We start from the raw sequence: 16799 nt of genomic DNA on the forward strand, positions 1-16799 counted from the left end.
TCATGCTTTGGGATATGATTATTGACTCTTGGTGACATAGCCTCCTTGTTGTACTGGAGGAGTGTAGCATGAAACAAGATACATGCCAATTGATTTCACAGTGAAAATATTTTTTTGCCTTTGTCAAGATGATGATACTATCATGCTATCCACACAAAAAAATTCAATGTTTACTGTAATATGTAGTTCCTAGCATGCATCCGTCAGGAGGAGCGGAAGGTCGGGTTCGATCCCGACCGCGTCATACCAAAAGACGGTAAAATATGGTACTTGTTGGTCCCTGCCTGGTGCTCCGCATTAATGGGTACAACAAAGACTGGTCGGCTCGGAGTCAGTATAATGTGTCTGAGTGGGGCATTCATGTTTCACTGCGGCATGGTGTCTCAGTGGGCTAGCACAATAAAACCAGCTTAAGTCTGGGCTAGTACAAGCAGCTGCACATACACATACACACGCATGCACGTCGTCATATGAGCGAAATATTCTCAAGCACGACATTAAACCCAATTTCACCTCACCTAGCATGCAACACCTACACTGGTTCTTTAGCCCAGGTTTGTGAAGATTCAGGATTGCATGTCAGGCATGGCAGTGTGCATGAATAGTTCATGACAAGATGTATGTTGGTTTGGTTTGTCAAGTGTAAGATGTTCAGACCTGGGTTTACGAAGTCATGTGGTTGTATGTGCTCCTTAGAACAGTGTGGAAGTCACGAATCAGGTGAAGTTGATCTGCGTTGGTCTCAGAAAGTTGTTCCATTTGTGACTGTGAATTATTACTAATAGGAGTGAGTAAGTGAGTGAGTTTAGTTTTACACCGCTTTTAGCAATATTCCAGCAATATCACAGCAGGGGACACCAGAAATGGGCTTCACACATTGTACCCATGTATAACTTAGGAGAGTGAGATGGTAACGTAACGGTTAACACAGGCAGCACTGGTTTTATACTCCCTGAGTATTTAATGGAGTGCACACTTATTCTTTGACATAGGTAAAATTTTCTACTAATAATAATTTTGAAACTGTGAATATTTGCTTGGTAAATGGAATCTTGCATATTATTGATGAAATGCACTTGATTTTGTTGTGAAGCCAAGAAACAAATCTTTGGGAAAAGTCAGTTTATGCCGAGCAGGTCAATGCTGCTATGCCCGGTACCGAATTCAGCAAGACCGGTCTTGCTGAATTCGGTACCGGGCATAGCAGCATTGACTTGCCACAAAAGGCGACTATGCTTGTCGTAAGAGGCGACTAACGGGATCGGGTGGTCAGACTCGTTGATTTGGTTGACACATGTCATCGGTTCCCATGTGCGCAGATCGATGCTCATGCTGTTGATCACTGGATTGTCTGGTCCAGACTCGATTATTTACAGACCGCCATATAGCTGTAATATTGCTGAGTGTGGCGTAAAACTAAACTCATTCACTCACGCTTTCATTCCCTGATTTGAAAACAAGACAGTATACATTAATATGTGGTAAGATGTAAATGAAAAATGTCTGGTCCCCTTGACATTTTCAATGATCTGGAATTAATTAGGAATATTGTCTTCTCAAATAATCATGATAATAATTTAGACTTGAATTGATACAGGTAAATTTACATCTGCAAACATACAGCGTCAAGACAACTGCGGTTAATATTAATTTTGAGACATGTCATCAGACAGTTTTTGGACAAATGAATCGTTCATATGTTATTTAAGATTGGTAGCTATGGATATCATGCTTCAGATTATGTGTGTATTAAAGCTGTTAAGAGTATTTTCCAAACTACATTTCTGCCAATTTGAAGTGTGGATACAGACATGAAGATCTGTTTTTTTATGACTTGATTAGCCACCTCTATTGTTACCAATGGCAGGTGCTTGTCACAAAATACCCACAGCTTCTGAAAAACTTTGTGGGATCATCTTACTTGAATTGCTCTATTCTATTTTCAAACAATGTCCCTGAAATTGTGGTCAGACCCACAGAATTTTAAATGTAGAATCCTATTTCATGTATGTTGTAATTATAGATGTTAAGCTCGCGTTATGAGCTCACGTAAAGGCAGACATTGTGAGTGGAACAATGAATTTCAACCCAATTAGTGCAACAAGAGTTACCCAAATTTCTGTCAAAACAAAAAGTGTAATATATGGCGGCAGAGGCTAGACTGGCACTGAAACAAGTGATTGCCAAACTCCGCTATGATTTGGTTGCCAGGGGAGATTCATATCAGGCATGTTGTTGTCGGCCATTTGTAACAGTATCTTTTTCAACCTTCATGTCAGGAGAGCCCAATGGTGTTCATTTGGAGCACTGCAGCATGGGGGTGTTATTAGGCGGTGTCTGATTCAGCTTCATCACAGATATTGCCTGAAAGCTTTATTTGTTTATTTTTAACATTGTCATCTTGAGTGTTTTATCTTACGATCAAAACTATTAATCTTCATAGAATTACTGATAGAAAAGAGGAGTTATTTTTTGTGTTGGTGTGTCTGAGGTCTGGTTGGATGGAGGTGAAGAAAAGCGGTGTGCTTATTTGCTCCGGCTTGGGAACAAGGACTGATGAAATGAAAAGATTACGGGATAGTTATCTTTTGAACCAGCAAAGAAAGTGTCTGCTTGATGGAAGCATGATCAGTGAAATCATTCAACCTTTCTGGCCTGGTTTCAGGATGGGAATGTCAAGCAGACAGATTTTTAATAACATACAGCAACACCCCTAAATTGTTTGAAATTCTACCAGCCAATACGATACCTTTCACATTAACAAAACTGGTCCAGGTTAACTTGCGATGTGTATGAAGTGCACGTGGATTTACTAAGCATATGTCGTAACGATACGGCTGAAATATTGCCAATGTGACGTTAAATATTAACTCACTCACTCACTCACTAAGCATATGCTTGACACATATGATGGATCAAATGACGCATGGCTCCGGATAAGCTGAGATATTAATCTTTTATCATTTGAGACACATAAATCAACATGTACGGATCAACTTGGACCTTTCGATCAGTCAGCTGAAATGTAGCCAGAGCTGGATGTATGCATTCATGGAGTTTTAAAACAAACTCTTCTGCTCAGAAAGCAGAAGAAACAAAGAAATCAAATTGTGTCCTTACAGATATCATGTTACATCAGCAGATCAGACGGCAGGCACCATGGACTAACTCTTACCCAGATGGTAATAAACTTCTCTGAATGATACTTGTGAAATTTACTGTTTGGTTTTTAACTAAATAGCTCTTTCAAAGATGGGGGCATGTGTGGCCAAATTGACCAAGACATCATAATTTTCTGTGCAGAAACCTACGATTGACGGTTTGAATTCTGTTTGGCTCTGATTATGTATCTAGGTTTGTCACTTTGCTTGTGAACCTGTGAAGATCCGGGAAAAATTGGTCCTCAGCTTGTCATGAGAGGCGACTAACAGGATCGGGTGGTCAGGCTTGCTGACTTGGTTGACACATGTTATTGTATCCCAGTTGCATCGGTCGATGCTCATGCTGTTGATCACTGGATTGTCTGAGACTCGATTATTTACAAACTGCCGCCATATAGCTGGAATATTCTGAGTGCGACGTTAAACAACCAACCAACCAATCCGTGCTTGTGGGTTTCACAAGAGTTGTAAACATCTGAAACCTGCATTGGGCTTTTGTCCACAAACTTTCACACTGTATTAAAAGCAACTTTAACCTCAACTCACTCACTCACTCTTGTAAAGCAAACAATTGCAATTTTCATTCCCTGATCCTGTACAATTCCCAATAGCTTCTTTGAAAAATGAATGATTATTAATCAATATTGTACCTTTATATCCAAATAGATGTGTCTGTCTAGACCAGACTGGATTAATAATTTAATGCCGTGGCTGAAATAAGTGTACATTACCTTGGCTAAACAGTCACACTTTCGTCACTGACCATATCTTTGCAACCTCATGGGGACTTCTGGATGGAACATTTCCTCTAGACTTGCTCCAAGGCTGCACTGAATGGGGAGCCATGGATGTATACCAGTAGTAATTCTATCCTTTGAAGAGGCAAGTCTAGATAAGCACTTCAGTCCTAAGGATGCTGTTATTTATAGTTTTTAGAAATTATTATTTAAACTATTAATTATTACCTTAGAGACCTGTGCAAGTCTACATTTCCCCCAGCAGTCTTTGCTGGTGGTTAGAATGTCAGTTGAATTAATGCTCATGATGTCAATCACTGGATTGTCTGGTCCTGACTTGATTATAAATCGATCATACAACAGGAATATTGCTGAGAGCAGGGTCAGACAACAAATAAAACATTTAGATGTTTCCATCAATCAATGAAAATGGTTGGATACATTACAGAGCTGTGTCTGGAATTGTACGTGAGTCGTATAAACCAAATTGCACAGAAATTGAATATGTGACTTGTTTTGTAACATCTGATGATACTTGCAATCTGCTGGAACTAGTCAGCTGGTGGTTCTGTTGACATGGAAGATACGACTTTGTACCATATGGCTAAGAACCAACTGTTAATAATTCATATATTTTCTTTCCGGTTTCAGTTGTCTACTGTGTTCTACTCAGGCTATATTCTATTTTTTCTCTTACAGGCCTACCAAAGATAACTTTCCCACTGTGCAGAAAAACACTGACTAGTCCACATTAATCATGGAAATAGCAACACAAACATAATACCTCGCTACTGAAACAATACAAACGGTAACTTTAAATCGCTAAAACTGGATAAAAACCCCCAAAGAGCCTGCAACTTTGATTTTGGGCATGGAAGAGGAAGTCTTGACCGTATGTTGACATCCAGCTTGGACAAAAGTTATATTCCCTTTTTAAAGTATTTCTGTTGTGTTATTTGGCATTTATCATCATCATACTTGTGTGCACACTTGTTTAGTTTACTTTCCATTCGTATGAAATAATTGACAGCAATTATTTCGACATATTCAATACTTCAAAGGCAAGGTGATTCACGGTTGCTCGGAAATTTGAAAGAAGCGTGGATCATAAAGCGCATGTGCAGTAGAGTTCAAAGTTTGCTGTTATAAAAATGTTACAGTTTCATAGTCTTTTGCTACCGTTTTTACTGTTTCAGTAGCGAGGTAATATGTTAATGTTGCCATTTCATCGAGTAGTGTGGATTTTTCTGCACAGTGGGAAAGTTTTCCTTGGTAGGCCTGTGTTAAATGATTAAGAAAATATTTGAAATTAACATGATTAAAACTACATTCACTCTCTTGGAGCTGAACTTCCTAGTTGTATGAAATCTTTGCTGACTGTGTTAGAATCCATTTATAAAAGTCAACAACTGAAATTTTGTCAAATTTATTTCTTTATGATAATTAAAATGAATGAATGTTGCAGCACAGTTGCCAGTAACACTTTTTTGTACCATCCAGTTCTTGTCATGTTTTGGGTCCATGATGTACTATCCAGTTCTTGTTATGTTTGGGACGGTGGGGTAGCCCAGTGGTTAAAACGTTTGCTTGTCACCCCGAAGGCCCAAGTTCAATTCCCCACTTGGGTACAATGTTTGAAGATAAATTTCTGGTGTCTTCTGCTGTGATATTGCTGGAATATTGCTAAAAGTGACGTAAAACCCAACTCACTCGCTCTTGTCATGTTTTCTGGTCCATGGTGTCCCATCCAGTTCTTGTCCCGTTTTCCGTTCACTATTGTCCCATCAAATTCTTGTCATGTTTTCTGGTCCATGATGGCTCATCCAGTTCTTGTCATTATTTGTTGTCTTTAGTGTTCCATCATGTTGTTTGGTCCACAATTCATTGAACAGGGATTAACAAAGACAACATGTTGGTTTGCGTGAAAGGTATTAACAGGAAAGGAAATTGGTACTTAATTGCAGTAACAACTGGAAGAAGTCAGCTGTTTGAGCAACAATACAAAAGAAACAGTGCTACGATTGATTAAAAATGTTAGCTGCAGTGCTCTGTTTTACTGGATTGCATTCATTGCATAATATTTGCATGGAGCTCATGTTGTAAATCACTGGATTATCTAGTTCAGTCAGGTTTTTTTTGCAGACTCCATCATATAGGCTGAAATATTGCTGTATGTAGTGTTATGCAGGAAACAAACAAATATCTTTTCTTAAAAACTAGTGAGTGAGTGAGTTTAGTTTTACGCCACACTCTGCAATATTCCAGCTATATGGCGTCGGTCTACAAATAATCGAGTCTGGACCAGACAGTCCAGTGATCAACAGCATGAGCATCGTACTGCACAATTGGGATACGAAGACAAGACCAAGTCAGCGGACCTGACCACCCGATCCCGTTAGTCGCCTCTTACGACAAGAATAGTCGCCTTTTGTGGCAAGCATGGGTTGCTGAGGACCTATCCTACCCCGGATCTTCACCGTCTCTTAAAAACTAGACCACCAGTCTGAAACTAGATACAAGAGCACATGAATGCAAGGTATATTCAAGAAATTGAGAGAATAATATGTGGTTGTCTATGAAAGGAAAAACATGACAATGTCAACTCATATTTTTGTTATCTCACATGAACAGTAATGTAATTAATAACTGTGGTCATCGTTAAGGTGTGATGGCGTTATCAATTATCAATTACATTCACATTCAAGGCATTAAAACTAGACATGTTCAAAGTGTCTTCACATGTTGTCATTAGATCGAATCAGTGTAAGTGGGCATGCATGTTTGTATATGTGTAATCAGGAACACACACTAGTGTATTGTGTATGCAAATAAGGCACCTTGTGGTTTCCAGAATTATAAAGAATACCTCATTAGCAGCCTATTTACCTTGATACATCAGCACCATTACGTCCATCACCTTTGTCAAGTAGGTCAGTAATGTTTCTGTCCAGGCCCCGCAACCTTTGCGATCCGCACCTTTAAGATAATAAGCAATATGAGAGAAGTGTATGGGTGTACTGATTGTTGTTGAAGTGGTTTAGCAGTTGGTTTCACATCAGATGGAATCAAATACACCAAGATAAATGTACATACTGTTCATTTCTCGGATTGTTATGATTCCTGGTAGTCGCAGTGTTGTTGCGAAGTATAAGGTGAAGTTTTATTCCCAAGCAACCCGCTACAGAACCTTGGATTTGTTTACCATAGCTGTGAAGCCAGCCAGTATAAAAAAGCTGTTTGGCACAAACCTGTTTATGTTAGCAAAATGTGTTTTCTGCTGATAAGAAACTGTATCTTGAAGGTTAGAACTCTGAAAAGAAAACATTTGCTGTTTTACGCACTTGTGGAGAAGAAAATATACACATTCATTAAGATAAATTTATGTAATTAATCCTAAACAGTCAGTGAAAGCTGTGCAATTTTCCTAAAAGCTGTATGCATTGCACGCTATTTTCGCATTTCCGTGATAGTAAAAATTCACTAAATGCAGATATTTTGCTTGTATCTATCCATGTGTGTCTTTTCAGACAGTCCCACCCTGGATCAATTTCTGTTTGTGGTGACTAGCTGTTGTTTCATTGGTTCAACTGTTGTAAACGTTGATATTGTTTTTAACCATTCTTGATGAAGATTTGGTGTAGGAATGGCACCGCTGGTTATGGTAGATAATTGTGGCAGCTCTTTGCTGATGACTGTTGCGAATTAATTATCTCCCAGGGGATATCTAGACAAATTGTGATATATGTGTGTGTATCTTGTAGAGTGAGTGTGTGAGTTTAGGTTTTAGCAATATTCCAGCAATATCGTGGGGGGGGGGCACCAGAAATAGGCTTCACACATTGTACCCATGTGAGGATTCGAACCCGATCTTCAGGGTGAAGAGCAATTTAACCACTAGGCTACCCCACCACCCCGTATCTTGTAAAGCTGTACACCAAGGTATAGTTGCGACTGTTTCAAGATGTGGGACATAATGATTTGCTATTTGAATATCATCATTTTTCAAAGTAAGGTCAACCTTTCAGAATGTCAGCCAAGATTTTTGACTGCTTAAACAACAAATGACCCACAATTTCCAAGGAATATGAGGCCACTTGCACTTAGTTCCATGTACTTGACACTGGTCACTCCACCCATAAGTATTTGTAGGAGAAAGGCCTTAATCTTTCGCTTAGTTTTACTTATGTGGTTTTGTTCTAGGATGTGGTTTTGTTCATGACAATTGATTGAAAGAATGTTCTACTAAAGGTCTGAACTGTGACGATCCAGGTCATAATTGGTCTTCAGCAACACAAGTCATGTTTGTTGCAGGAGGTGGCTAACCAGATCGAATGGTCAGACTCGCTTACTTGATTGAATCTTGTTAGCGTATCCCAGATGCTCATGAAGTTGATCACTGAACGGTCTGGTCCATACTTGATTATTTACAGACAGTTTTTTGCGGTTATTCATTCATACTTCTTTTTAAACACTGACATGATGAGGTGTTAAGCAAGAAACAAGAAAAACAAAATTAGGTATTGAAGCTTAGGAACCTTGATGTATTGGTCAGAGTGTGTCTTGTGGAAAACAGTCCCTGGCAGATGTACACACAATGATTTAAATCCAGCCTCATTTCACTTATGAACTTATGTGACCATAGACATTTAACATACATACAGTATTTTTAGAAAACATCTTGCAAGGATTTTTTATGTGTTTGGACCAGTAAGTGGCGGTGCCTACCCTTGTCTTTGTTTGCTGATTTGTATCCAAGCTATAAAAAATGGTTGGGGAAGGTGTTGTAATCGAGATAGACTTCAAGTGCATAGCCAAACTTCTGAGTTCAAGTGGCACAAGAGAGGTTGAAGTTGGCAAGGAAACAAAGTGTTTCAGTTTACTAATAGGGTCATGAAGGTCTTGAGTCATGTGATGTGGGCTTAGGTAATAATCATTCATCCGCTCAATTGTGCATGCAACCAGGAAGAAAAGGAGTGGTAATATTTGAGATGTCTTGACACTTGTGTTGAAATTAAAAGTGATGGTTACCGGAAACCTGTGTAACTAAGCAGGGTCTCACCCTTGGTTCAGCTGCCTTCAGTTGGCCCCTTCATATTATGAGTGATTTAGGTAAAAAATGATTTAAATATTTATAGGTTTTTGTGTGAAACAGGAAAACTAGATTCAGCTGGAATGAGGTCACACTGTGTGTCATATATCCGGTAAATGTTCAACATTTCTAACAAGAGAAGAAAAGTTGTCGTGGCATTTTGTTCTGGATTTGCATTTTGCAAACTGAATTTGAGAACAGTCAGTATCTTCTTTTTGAGGCACATGGCCATTTGTGTCAACAAATGAATAAGTAAAACATGAAAATAATCTTATTGCTGGAAAATGTGGCAGGGTGTCAAGTTAACATCACATGTTCAGCTTCATTGCGTGTTTCGGATCATAATTCTATTTTCCTTTCGGCCCTTCTGAAGTCTTTAGGTACTGCAGCAACGAGTTAATGTTGTAAAAACTTTTGCCAATTTCTTGAAAAAAAGTCGTTTCAGGTGTTACGATTAATGAGGTACATCAGTGACAGGTTTGCCTCTGCCAAGTGTTTTTTCTTCAGGAATATTTCCAGAATGTTCAGGTTGTTTTTCTTGCAGAAACTCCCAATGATGCCCATGTTTCTGTCATTGTTTTAGAAAAAGTGCAAAGAGCGGAAGAATATGTCTTTTTAAGAAATGGAATCATGACATTACTGAGACAGATACTTAATCAATAGGTGTCAGGGTTCTAAAATATTGCCAGTTACACCTATAACTTGTACTTAAAGAACACAACCAACTGGAAATCTGGGTCAAATAGTCTAGGATTCCAAACTATGGGTTTGTGGCTGGCAAAATGGGGGAAAATTCTTTTCTGTCCAAAATACAGAAGTTTTTGTTCTCTAAAAAAGGTACAATAAAATTCAATCCAATAATATAAAAAATTAAATGTTAACACCCTTTTCTTGTAATTGACCCTTCCAGTTATAGGGAAATCAGATGTAACCTTTGTACAGCGATATTCAAAACATTAGTGGGAGTCAGGTATTTTACAGACCATTGTCATAATGCTGTTATATTGTTGATTTAAACAAGAAACAAATATAGCCTGTATAAATTTATCATGGAAATATATTCCTAGTTTCCACCGTTCAGTGGGAGTAACTACCGAAGAGAAATATAGGAAAAGGGAACAATTTCTTTACAGAAACAAATGCTATCATTGCAAATCTTTCTAAAATCAACTTTATTTTGTTATTCTTTTTGTTTGACATATTCTACCATCCTTCTCTGTGACATATGGCATAGCTCAGGGTGAAGTGAGTTATATGACATAAAAAAAGTATTGCATGTACATGGGTGTCTTAGGGGTGTACGAGGGAAGAAGGCTTTTGTTCCATTAAGACATGCACTCATTCACATACTGGTACACCTACATTCACACAATTCAATAATGTATCGTGTCATCTGGTCTCATATATAATTTTTATTTTCAGGGGTTGTGATTGGACTGAGCAACTTTTGTGCCTACTATGACAGTGCCCCCTCTGACACTGTCAAAAGCAACGTCAAAAATGGGGAAGTATCAGATGTGACCACCTTGGGGGGTGAAGTCATGTTGGATAACCGTACTATACGCTGTGTGGATGACAACAACTTCTGTTACACACTGTGGGCTGTCAATGTCACATCGGACAAAGAAATCATCATCAAACAAGGTAAGAATTTACTGTTTATTTAGATCCTTTAAAGTAAACATCTACACATCATAAATGCAAAATCATTCAGGGCTGTTGTCTCTTGGAGGTCATGCTTCCAGAAGAGGCTGGTGTCTCTTGGAGGTCATGCTTCCAGAAGAGGCTGGTGTCTCTTGGAGGTCATGCTTCCATAAGAGGCAGGGGTCTCTTGGAGGTCATGCTTCCAGAAGAGGCTGGTGTCTCTTGGAGGTCATGCTTCCAGAAGAGGCAGGTGTCTCTTGGAGGTCATGCTTCCATAAGAGGCTGTTGTCTCTTGAGGTCATGCTTCCATAAGAGGCAGGTGTCTCTTGGAGGTAATGCTTCCATAAGAGGCAGGTGTCTCTAGGAGGTCATGCTTCCAGAAGAGGCTGGTGTTTCTTGGAGGTCATGCTTCCAGAAGAGGCAGGTGTCTCTTGGAGGTCATGCTTCCAGAAGAGGCTGGTGTCTCTTGGAGGTCATGCTTCCATAAGAGGCTGGTGTCTCTTGGAGGTCATGCTTTCATAAGAGGCAGGTGTCTCTTGGAGGTCATGCTTCCATAAGAGGCTGGTGTCTCTTGGAGGTCATGCTTCCAGAAGAGGCTGGTGTCTCTTGGAGGTGATGCTTCCATAAGAGGCAGTTGTCTCTTGGAGGTCATGCTTCCATAAGAGGCTGGTGTCTCTTGGAGGTCATGCTTCCATAAGAGGCAGGTGTCTCTTGGAGGTCATGCTTCCATAAGAGGCTGTTGTCTCTTGAGGTCATGTTTCCAGAAGAGGCTGGTGTTTCTTGGAGGTCTTGCTTCCATAAGAGGCTGTTGTCTCTTGGAGGTCATGCTTCCATAAGAGGCTGGTGTCTCTTGGAAGTGATGCTCACATTACAGATATTCCTAACAAGCTGTCAAATGTGGCTGCACGTAAAGATCTATCCTGTATTCCGGAATTGTGAGTGATGAACATTGGTTTTCTGCACGACAATCAGGAGAGCATCATGAAATGCTAAAGGGTTCTCTGTACATAATAATGATATTTGAGGGATGATTTTTAAGAAGGGGACAGTTATTTTGCAGTTAAATATTCATAGCACTGGCCTAATGAGCTGCTGTAGCAATTTGCGCCGTTGGAGAGAGATGTGAAAGAACGGTTCAATGACATTGGTGATGTCTCACATGAAACCTGTGGAGTGTCATGGTGCCCTGCCAGAGTGAGATGGCTGGTACCAGCACCCGTATAGCTTCTGTGAGATGCACTTAATGCTACAAGGGCCTTATCAATGTAATGTTCAAATGTGCAGTGGTTTGTAAACTTTTTAATGCCAGAAAGTTGTATTCCTTGTTGCCTGAAGCTGTTGTTTACCTTAAACTAGTGTGTCTAGAACAATGTGAAAATAATTAAATTAATTGAATGTGGTATTGAAGTTTAGGAACTTTGATGTGTTGTTCAGAGTGTGTTTTGTGTAAAACAGTACCTTGCAGATGTAGACTGTAGACTTATGTGACCATAGAAACCTAATATACATGTACCTCCAGTACTTGAGAAAACATCTTGCAAGAAGTTTTTATGTATATTTGTAGTGTAGCTTCTGTCTCATATCAACATTTTGATACAATTTTAGTTACCATGTATACATACTGTTGTGTTAGGTTTGTGTATGTGACGCACCCTGTTATGTCATGACATCCTTTTCCCCACCATCAGAACTGATGTCATCACAACATACCTCATGTCAGTTACAAATAAATCATAATTCAAATCGGTCATCTTTGCTAGATGTTCCGCTCATGTATGGGTCGTACAAGTATACAGGTCCTAGAAATACACTACACGGTGTTGCTCATGTCTCTTGTCGGCCTGGCCAGGGTTCTGTTCCACAAAACAACTGTAGAGCCGCAACTGTCATAGGTCAGTGTTAAAGTATGGGAATTACAATAATCACGATCCTACAGTTGCTTGGGGGAAAAAGGACATGTGACTTCATGAAAGTCGCCCATGCTATAGCTATACTATTGGTGACTAGGACATGACATTTCACTCTGTCTAGGCAAAAGAAAATATATATGTGTTTACAGTTTCCCGACCGACCCCATCACTTGACTTCCGACCCTAAACTTTTTTTTCTGTTTTTTTGAAAGACGGCGAAACATTTTGCTATTCCAACAGTAGGTACTCCCCAATGTTGGGGGCGACCATATGTGACCTGTGCTCACTTACTCTTGTTTTTCATAAATGTTGAATTTAGAAAGTGTTGATGCTTCAGTTATTAAAATTTTAAACTGGTTTCCCCTCTTTTTTTTCAAAACTGGTGCCTGATATTACATAAATATGTGATTTTATGAAAAATATGCTAGTGCGTTTAAAAAAAAATGTAAGAAAAACAAAAACAAACCCTACCTACAAACCCTGTTATATAATTTCATGTTACCTTAAACACCTATATATTTTTTCTGGCCCTAGCGTACATGCTGTCATGACATGATTTATGATTGTAATGACTCAGCATTAAGATTATTCCCCCTGTTCACCCAGATAATGTTTCTGTGTCAGCAGCATGCCTGTACTGATGGGTTTCACCAAAGTGGGATTTTCTCCCACTTCAAGCAGGAATTCATTTCAAAGAGGCTCAAGTCACTCACTCACCCACCAGATTAACTAGACCTTGTGCACCTTGATCGATGAGCTTATCATGTGACTGTGTCATTGAAACCATGAAGATGTTGGCCAGTCCTCTTTTAGGAATAGTAACAGAACGTTCTTCCTGATCAGATCATAGTGTGTACGATTGGGGCTCTTCTAATGAAATGACTTTGTAGACGATGTCGTGTCTCCTCAGTCTGGTGAGTCCCGGTACTAAGTACCCAGACTGCCAAATTAGAGCTTGTCACGAAAGTAGAAGCCAATAATTTCAGCAAGAGTAACTAAATTCTGATGGTCGGTTTCAGTAGCAGGTGGAGAGTATATTATGGACGCTACCAGGCTCTTATGAAGACACTGACACAAAAATAACCAAAATACCAGAGGAAGTCTACAATACATTTGCAGGTCCAGAATTCTTCAGTTTCAGATTCTGTAAATTAAAGGACTCTCAGTGTTCCTGTTATTATATATTAAAATGAATTTATAACATCTTTAAACAAAAATCAATTCAAAGACAAAATGTTAGCCAAAGAAGCTTGTAGCTAGGGCCTTGTCACTTGATTGAGGGCAACATTAAATAAAACATAGTAAAATTGATTGATTTTACTTTTTTCCTAATTCCTTAGGATCTAATTGAAACCTTAATTATTAATTACAACTTGGAGTTATGTCATGGGGTCCTGTCAAGCTACCTTCAATTGGGCCAGGAGGTAAGCAAGTCAAAGAATGGTTCCCAGAATACCCTTGTTTCAGGTTTCCAAATTACTGCTCATACAGGAATATTATGTAAAATGGCAAACCCTTTTAAACCATTCTGATAATTGATACAATGCCTTAACAGCATACTTACTGATTACATTTCATGTTTTACACATTTCACACATCCCTGCATTTAACAAACACCTTGGTTGTGTCGTATCCAAAGTTCATTATTGGCACTAATGGTAAAGTTAATAATAACTCCCTTGGAATTCAAAACTGGATCTGCACTTCAAAGCTCACAAAGTGCTATGTCTGTCTTTGCCACATCTAAAGTTGACTGTTCTATTAAAATATTGAACAGGCATATTTCCAGTTTATTCTGCAAAGCTATTATTGAGATTCCTTGTATAGGTATAGAAAAGGGTGTTTAATTTTGGAAAGAGTCAGTAATACGAGATCTTACTGAAGTCTGAAATTTATGTTTCATTGAAACCCAAACTCACAATTGTTTATAAGGTCTAGACTGAAAACAGATCTTCTTTCTGGGCATGAAAGAAATAAAATGTAAGTGCCAATTTGTAATTAATTTACAAATTTTTTTTGGTCATGGTATAAAAAACCTGCTGGCATCTAAAGTGTCTGAACCTGAAATGTTGATATGGTTTAAAAGCTGTGGAAAAGACTGCTATCTTTTATCAGCCTTCCCAGACATCTGATCATAGCTGGGCTATAAACCGAACAAGGGGGGTTTCATAAAAACTTTCCCACTACTCATGAGAAAATAACAAAAATCATGCTCCCCTAACATATGAGCCCTTGTCTTCTGTTGGATCAAGTGCTTTCTGATTTTCTCAGTTACAATTTCGGAATGATATATATTTTTTTCTTTCTGGAAATTTCGCAGATCTTTTTCGTATTGGCTGTTGTGTGAAGGTTTTAACATTTCAGAATAGCAGTGAACATAGAGAACATTTGGCTCTCTGCTCAATATTATCGTGGGCTTGCTGGAGCCAGTTACTGAAGCTACACATACATATTTTATCTGTGATTAGAAATTCTACAAAGCTTATGCATATTTATCTGCAACTATTAAATATCAAGTTGTCTCATTATTTTTATAGATATCTGTTAGTTAACATTTTAATTAAAGATCCAGAGCAATAATGACTTGAAGAGGTGAACAGAAGGATGTTTGTACAAACCGGTTATAGGATAATAGAACAGATCTTAAGTTAATATTCCATATCATGTTGGTACCTGGTAGGCTTTGAGTAAGTTTAACTGAGTTAACCGGGTATGTCCATGTGATCAAAAATTGTATTCTGTTATTGGAAGAACTTTATTACCAATTGCTTAGGAAGCATTTTGAAATTGATCGTTCCTGTGTATACACAGTACACATCCCAGAAGAAAGGTGTGGCAGAAGTATTTCACAGTAAGGTGTGATATATGTCATATCACAACAAGAAGCTGTAATTGTTCTTGTGTATACATACAGTACACAAAACAGAAGGAAGGTGTGACACAATGTATTTCACAGTAAGGTGTGATATGAATCATATCACAGCAAGAAGTTGTGATACAACGCTAGCCTGTCATACAGACCCTGAAACCAATATATCCAAGAAAGCCCATGCAAGTCTAAAATATGTGACAAGTACAGATTACCACAGTTTCAGTCTCCTTTTATAGACTTTTTTTTCTGTAAAGTGTGTTCATTTCAGAGACTAAATGTTAGCCTAATGCAATATGTATCATAACAAAAGGTGTGATACAATACATATCAGAGTAACTATGTGCGATGCAATGCGTATCATAGTAAGAAGGTGTGATACAACGCATATCACAATAGTAAGGTGTAATCAGAGACCATATAATAGATATTATATGGTCTCTGGTGTAATAGAGAACAAATGAATAAATATTTAAATTTGAGTAATCCCTTAGAATATATTAACCATTTATCTTCACACTCTTTAAGCATTATCATTTATGGGGGTGAATAATTTCATACTGTATATCTAGTCAAGCAATCTATGGCTTGGCACAACATATACATGTGAGGTTAGTAGTTAACTATAAACCTGCCATTTTCTCTGTAAAAGGATAGGACAGGACAAACCAATGGTTGATGACATGAAATCATACTGTCGATCACTGGATTGTCTGGACCACACTCGATCATTTACAGACCGCCGCCATAAAGCTTGAATATTGCTGAGTGTGGCATAAAACTAAACTCACTCTCTCACTACAATATTAATGATAGTTATGCAAGGCCCTATTTATAAGCATATTCACTACTATTGTGTGTGATTTTTAAGAACATGTATAAATACCATGTACATATGTTAACGCCTTTTGAATAAATTAAACATGCACTAATAACTCAGGAGAATTAAAACCTGACAAAAGTTTGTCTGGAATGTAATGTTTGATATCATAGTTGCTATGTTACGATATATATTCAAGTAAGAATTATTCTCAGTGTAGTACGTTGATAAATCACCAGTTATGCTTTCTACCGGTACACGTGGCACAGTTTGATGAGTCATGCTTGAGGTAGACCAGTTAGGAATTTAAAAAAAAAAGATTTTAAAAACTACTGACTTATTTTTGTTGAACAAGGAACGACTTTAGTTTACTATGAATCGAGGTATGGCTCGGAGGATTAATGATATTTTTTTTGTTCTGTGACCACTGTGGTTTGTTTCAAGGAGTCATGTATTTAATAGCAGTAATCCGAGCCTGCTTTCTGTAAATAATGGCGAGTTGATGGGACCAGTAGCTCATTATGTACATGAAATATGGTTCGGTCTTGTTTTTCAATGTGTGCCTCTAA

General features: G+C 38.4%; 1 protein-coding gene across 1 annotated transcript in view; it reads left to right on the top strand.

The window, feature by feature from the left end:
- The window catches only part of LOC124281378 (bone morphogenetic protein receptor type-2-like), an 87749-nt gene that overhangs the window by 7966 nt on the left and 62984 nt on the right, over positions 1 to 16799 (top strand). The window contains exon 2 of the mRNA XM_046717416.1: positions 10410 to 10631. Within this exon, the coding sequence (XP_046573372.1) occupies positions 10410 to 10631 (222 nt within the window). The remainder of the gene's footprint in view (positions 1 to 10409; positions 10632 to 16799) is intronic.

Source organism: Haliotis rubra, unplaced genomic scaffold (assembly GCF_003918875.1).
Source record: "Haliotis rubra isolate DU_JTF1 unplaced genomic scaffold, ASM391887v1 Scf283, whole genome shotgun sequence".
NCBI lineage: Eukaryota > Metazoa > Mollusca > Gastropoda > Lepetellida > Haliotidae > Haliotis > Haliotis rubra.